The sequence below is a fragment of the Barbus barbus genome (assembly GCF_936440315.1).
Source record: "Barbus barbus genome assembly, chromosome: 28".
NCBI lineage: Eukaryota > Metazoa > Chordata > Actinopteri > Cypriniformes > Cyprinidae > Barbus > Barbus barbus.
The window spans coordinates 10,372,250-10,378,729 of NC_136756.1; the positions used below are offsets into that span (position 1 = coordinate 10,372,250).

The 6,480-nt window shown below is 33.0% G+C and overlaps 2 protein-coding genes across 4 annotated transcripts in view; both read right to left on the reverse strand.

The window, feature by feature from the left end:
- Positions 1-6,480, reverse strand: part of LOC306848491 (MAP kinase-activated protein kinase 2-like) — a 458,467-nt gene that overhangs the window by 293,049 nt on the left and 158,938 nt on the right. The window lies entirely within an intron of this gene.
- The window catches only part of LOC306848271 (membrane-associated guanylate kinase, WW and PDZ domain-containing protein 3-like), a gene marked incomplete at both ends in the record, with an annotated part of 60,999 nt that overhangs the window by 22,088 nt on the left and 32,431 nt on the right, over positions 1-6,480 (reverse strand). The window contains 3 exons of the mRNA XM_079382727.1: positions 190-255; positions 1,412-1,482; positions 2,194-2,362. Of these exons, the coding sequence (XP_079238853.1) occupies positions 190-255; positions 1,412-1,482; positions 2,194-2,362 (306 nt within the window). The remainder of the gene's footprint in view (positions 1-189; positions 256-1,411; positions 1,483-2,193; positions 2,363-6,480) is intronic.

Genomic DNA, 6,480 nt, shown 5'->3' on the forward strand with positions numbered 1-6,480 from the left:
AGCCAACCAAGAGTAAAGAAAAGAAATGACTGACATTACATAAGATGGATGGTAAAAGGTGAAGAAAAATATTGCATTTTTCCAGAGAGGAGTGAATCTAAATTCTGTCCCGGTAGTTCAACTGGTAGCACAGTGCTTATATAATGGGACCAAATCCCAGGGAACACACAAACTGACAAAAATATATACCTTCAATGCACTGTAAGTTGCTTTGTAAGTCTTTAAGTGTCTGCCAAATGCATGAATGTGAAATGTCTGAAGGAAAAGAGAGGTAGAAGTACAGAGAAAGGTAAGCATATGCATGTCTGAGCACAAACTGTTAAAGCGTAACATGTTAAACAGCAGAATGCATGCAGCACTGTTAGAATTGGAAGGAAGCACAACCCCACCACCCCACCACCTAAAGCAGGCATGGAATTTTGAAGCTGCAATGACCATCTTGTTCTTAAACCGAAAATATGTACATTTATACCACCCTCTACAGTTAGCAATTATGTACTGCATCTTAAAAATTCTAATCAGAAATGTACTATTTTGCAAACATCTGTACTCTTTTCTTATTAAAGAGTACTAAATCACTAAATTATACTATACAATTATAAATTACACTATATAATAGTATTTATCCCCCAATTTAGGTAAGATTAATGAATTAATTTTAATAAAAGTATAAATATTTATAAAAAAGTATTTTATTTATTTATTTATAAAGACATAATACACTTTACAATATAAAATAAATTAATTTACAAAATACACAGATAAATGAAATTATTTATCTGGTCAGCAGGTTATTTTTGTTTGTCATGACATGATGTTTGCTTGTCAAGTACAATATTAAAGAAACATTAATACTGTACCATATGTTATTTCCAGTGTATTTATCTGAAAATGATCTTATAAGCTTCAGTATTCATTCTGTGTAATCCTCTTTAAAATCACATTGTAGTTGCACAGTCACACTTCATGTTAAACAAGCACGAGAAAATACGAGCATGCCAAAACCTCCACATGCAGACACTGCTAAACTATACACAAATATTACTACCTGCAAACTGAAGAATTAACCAGAAATGGCCTACCTTACAGACATTTTTCATTACTTTTTTTTAGAAGGGAAAAATGTTTTGCTCAATAGTGATATTTCATACCTGTTAAACTTTGATGATTATAATTGTTTTGTTGTTTTTAGTATCATGCATGTCCCTCCACCTGACAGACAGCACTGTGAAAACCCTACATACACTTTATAAACAGCAAAAAGGAGACTGGGGAGCAACCTCCTAATGCATATCCTAATGTAGCTGCATAAAATAAAATGGTGCATATACTAAATGTTGGTTATTTACATCTAAAACTGTTGCATTACCTAAACCTGAATGGATGTGAATAGAATAGAATAGAATCTTACATTCAGTCATACAGATATTGTCTCTGCTGTGAGTTCGGCGATTAAGCCAAGAAGATGGCTTTAGATGATGGCTGCAGGACAAACACATAACACAAGATGTCAGTGTTGCCACATAGGAAAGTCATTTAATGCACCACTACAAATGACTGTAGGCATAGTTTTACACAAGTACATACTTAAATAATTGTGTTGCTAATACATTTTTATGGCTCTAATTATATACATTACATTGTTCTGATGGAAAACCTGCTGAATAATAAAATGCAGTTAACCATACAATTATGAATAGTTGGGATTGCAAAAGTACTATAGGATCGCAAAAGTGTCTACTTTTAAATGGGAAAAGAAAATATTTCCATATCTCTTAAAGATAGCGTGTTTAATCAGACTCTACCATATGTGTCACAAAATCATCTGTCACTTGGTTGAGTGAAATTCCCTCATCCTCAAAAACCATGATCAAAACCATGCAAGGTCAATAAAATACAACCCGGGCTGCATTAAAATGAACAGATTCAGATTCAAGCAATTGTGGTATGTTGGGTGCCACCTGAAGGCAAAACAGGTTTGGATCCCATTTACTTTCATTGCATGGACAAAAACAATACAAACATTCTTCAAAATATTTGAATCTTTGCCTTTTTGAATGAACCATCTCTTGATATCCAGTGTAAAATCTTGGTTCTGAAGCTAAATCAGCTGTGTTTTTAGTGCTCTAAAACTTGTGGTCTAGGGACTAACCCAGTATAAATCATTCATATAGACATCATTAATCTTCTTACTCTTTGTAATAGGCATTCCCTGAGTCGCTGTACATCATCTCCCAGTTTAGTGCTCCTCTACGGGGTCCGAGCCCATTCTCCAAGGCACTGCCGTCTCCTCCGCTTGAATCTCGTGATTGGCTGGGGGATGATGTGGGGGCGGGGGCACTGCTCGCCCCGGCCGAACCACCTAAAATGCCAATGAAGAGAAAACGAGACTTATGAAATGATACGGCTTACTGAAACACAAACACTATTCTGGCTGAAAGCCTCGATTTCAACATTCATTGAAACTCTTTTCTATTCAGTTCTAAATGGGTTTATTTTTCCTATTAGATGCATAAACGCAAGAAAAACAGCTAAATGAAACTATCATGCATTACCATTTTATAGGTTTCTATTTATAGTTTTCCATTTCCATTTTATCACCGAGTTTGTGTGTGGTGCAGGTAAATCCCACAGTGTGGGGACCAAAAGTTTCCACAAGGGCAGTAGAACCTGAATTTTTTTTTTTTCAAATGGGGTTTAGGGTAAGGTCAGGGAATAGAATATATGTTTTTTTACAGTATAAAAATCATTATGACCATTATGATTATAATAATAATCATTATTATTAGTCATTTTTTACAAATCCTCAAAAACTTGTTTATGATGTTTATTAATTACTTGATTAAGGAAAGGAAAATATGCTGTTACTTCTATCATAATGGTTATTAAATTAAAACTGTTCTTGAAAAGGGTATTAAAACATATTCAATCACATGAAAGAAACAAGAAAAAAATTCTTTTAAACTAAATTTTAAAGTAAAAATTTCTGGGCACTGCTATTTGTCACTGACGCCTCAAAATGCGTTAAACTGTCACCATTCGTGTTTCTACAGCCACTAGATGTGAAAACATAGCTGTGTTTATCAGTATATCAGTCATCACAGGTTCAGAAGTGACTTTTGTATTCCGTACACACACAGAATGATAAAGTAGGAGATAATGAAATGTGTTAGTCCCTCCCAAAACTTTGCAGTATATGTGGTGTTTGTTTGTGTATGTTCTGGTTTTGTGTATGAGGCAAAACCAAGTTTTCCTCATGCTACAGTCTAAAGGAAATGGCTTCAGTGTCAGCTCTGAAATGTACTGTAAGCCGGGTCAGCATCTGAGAGACAGAGCAGTACATTTAATCCATAGAGACAGATCAGTATGTAAACCTCCTCTGTTGATTGGCTTCAATGTCATGCTTTGATCGATGCCTCTGTCATCTGTGCCACTGCCCACGGGGTGAAGACACCAGGGCCAGACAAAAGTGCACAGACAAACAAAACCCAAGTGAAGTTATGAAAGAGTTGACTAGACAGTTTTGTCGGCTTGTAGTCTAAACTCTGAAATGTCTTCTGACAGTCTCTAAGGCTAGATGACTAACTTTTTTGTTGCTTCTTATCATAAGTCGTGATTCACTAAATAATATTTTTTACCGAAAGCAAAATTGCAGGTTTAATTTAGCTGGAAAACGAAACCAAAGATAGTTTTGGGTTATTGGATAATTAAACTCTGTGTAGCATACACTATGTAATTAAATCATTGCTTTAAAATACACTTATTTTCATGTGTTGATTAACATATACGAAAGCATGTGTAACATACTTGATTATAAATTTAAACTGTAGTGTGTTAATTATTTTAAGTTGAATGTACTAAACTTCAGCTTCGTCATTACAAATACATGGCATACAAGTTTCTATAGAAATGACATTTAAGTATTTTTAATTGGCATAAATCACACAGCAGCACACTTAAATCATATTTATAGAATTATGAAGTCTCTTATTTAGATATGAAGTCCTACTTCAGTGTCAAAAAGCACTTTTAGATTATTAAGTTTAAACTATAATGCATTCATTTGAATTGCTAATAACATGCAAACAAGTGTCTTAAAATATAACATTCATTTTGCATGAATGTTCTTATATGATAGTATATTATTTCCATAAGTACTTTTTTTAAAAGCATGCTAAAGTGCACTTACTGTTCTTTTTCTCAAGGGTAAGCTATAGCTTTTTCAATTGTTTTGTGTCTCTATAATGTGTAACTCACTGCAACTAAAAATCTATTGTCTGTATATGGAAATGACTACGGAGGAAGCTGTTCGGCTCCTAAACCGAACCTCTCTCACACTCAGCAACTATCCATTAATATAAAGACGTCCTTTTATATCACTTGAAATACCATATGTGCTTGTATACAAAGAAAAGTGGATGTGAAAGATCCCCAGCTGGGACCTGAACATCTGCAACCTGCACTCTGTACTAAGGTAATTAGCATATTCCCACTAGAATCATAAGCCCAGCTGTAAACAAACACACACACCCTTGGCTGGAGTGTCATATATACACACTCTATCTGCTTTAACAGCACTGATATTTACAAGGAGCCGGATTATATCATGAACTCTGGCATACAGATGCTATTTTAGTAATTATGATGGATATGTCCATGTATCTTTCATTTATACCATATGTTATGGTATATTCAATATAGTTCATGTGCAGAAAAACAATCATTTTTATGGTTGCAATATGCAATTTTAAAGCAAAATCTCAATGTTAGTGTAAATAAACATTTACATTCATTGTAATTGAACCCATGACCATAGCATTGCTGCCGCCATGCTCTCCTGTTTGAACGAACACTGAAATGTTAAATTTAACTCTCGATGTAAATTATGTTAAAGCTATATCTAAACATTCACTCATCACACTCCTAAATTTACTCTCAGCAGTGCACAAGTCTCTTTGCAACAGCAGCACTGCATAACAAAACACTGATTTAACTAAATAATCAGCGCTGAAATGTGGCACCTGCACTGAACTGTTAAGATTGGACTGAAATATAGTGGTCAAACGATATTGATTTTTGATTACTGATGTCAATATCTTAGAGAGCAGGGTGGCCATGGCAGATATAAAGATATAGTGATATCACACTATTTAATATAATTATATTAAAAAACACCCTCATAACAATGGCCTGTGACTGGGATCTGAGCTGGTCAAGGACCAGTTTCTCAAAAGGTCTTCATGAAGTGAGCAGTTAGAGCAACTGGAAAGCTTTGAGGCTCATTATATTGCAAAAGAACCAATGCCAGGGTGATTTCTCCAGACTTCAGGGAGAACAGAGGCTGAGATTGATGCCAAACTGACCTTTTATTTGCTCTGAAAGCAACATTGATTATAAAACATCTGTCTTCAATACAAATTATATGTACTTTAATCCTTTCTTTGAAAAAGAAAATCAAATATATGTGGTTTCATAAGATAATTCTGTGTAATGACAAGCCTCTGTGATATATTATATTGTGTTTTGTTCCCACATGTTCTTCTCAGATCCAAATGTCAGGGAAAGGTGGAATAATAATAAAGGACAAGAAAACCTGAAATATAACACATGGAACAAAGGTTTGCAAGCTTCTCAAGAAGAAAGAGAATATGTTCACATCAGAGTGGGAAAACAAAGATTGAAAAAGCTGCTAGTATTATTTGCCTAGTAACTGTTCTGCTGTCAATTTGAGCATAAAAGACAAGGAAAAGACAAAGAATAATTATAGCCACCCTCAGTTGGTTTTAGGCATCTGTATATTAGCTTGATCTGAATTTTAAAATGAAATGATTTAGAACAGTACCACTTATTTTGATTTAATTTAAAAAACATAGAATTTCCAATGAAATCATGTAAAGTATTAATCTATTTTGTGTTTGTATGACCCATATTGTCCATAAGGATTCAGTTTATATAAGTATAAGACTATATATCTTATACTTATATAAGTATAAGTTCAGAATGTATTGTAAGAGATCACAAATTACAGCTATTTTAAACTCAATCCAACATTACCAGAATACAATGGAAAACAGGGGGACAATGTGGCTTGATTACTGTAAAATAAATTAATTCATTAATTAAAAACAAATAAAAAAATAAATTCTGTCCTTTCAATTTATTTTTAATTTTTTTATCAAATTGCATATAATTAAAAAATATATAAAGTTATGAATTTTAAATGTATACTACATAATTGTAGTAATATATATGTTTATATAATTTTACATAATACAAATATAAATTACATTTACAATTATTTTTTATAAATCTATTTCATATACACAAACCTACTAAATTGCAATATGAATATAAAGACGTTTCAGAATTACATAATCATTTGTATATTCCATAAAGCCATTTTTAGCCAATGTATTGAGGGATTGTTTATGAGAATATTGCAATATATTTTCCAAAAACATTTAATAAACACAAGGTGTA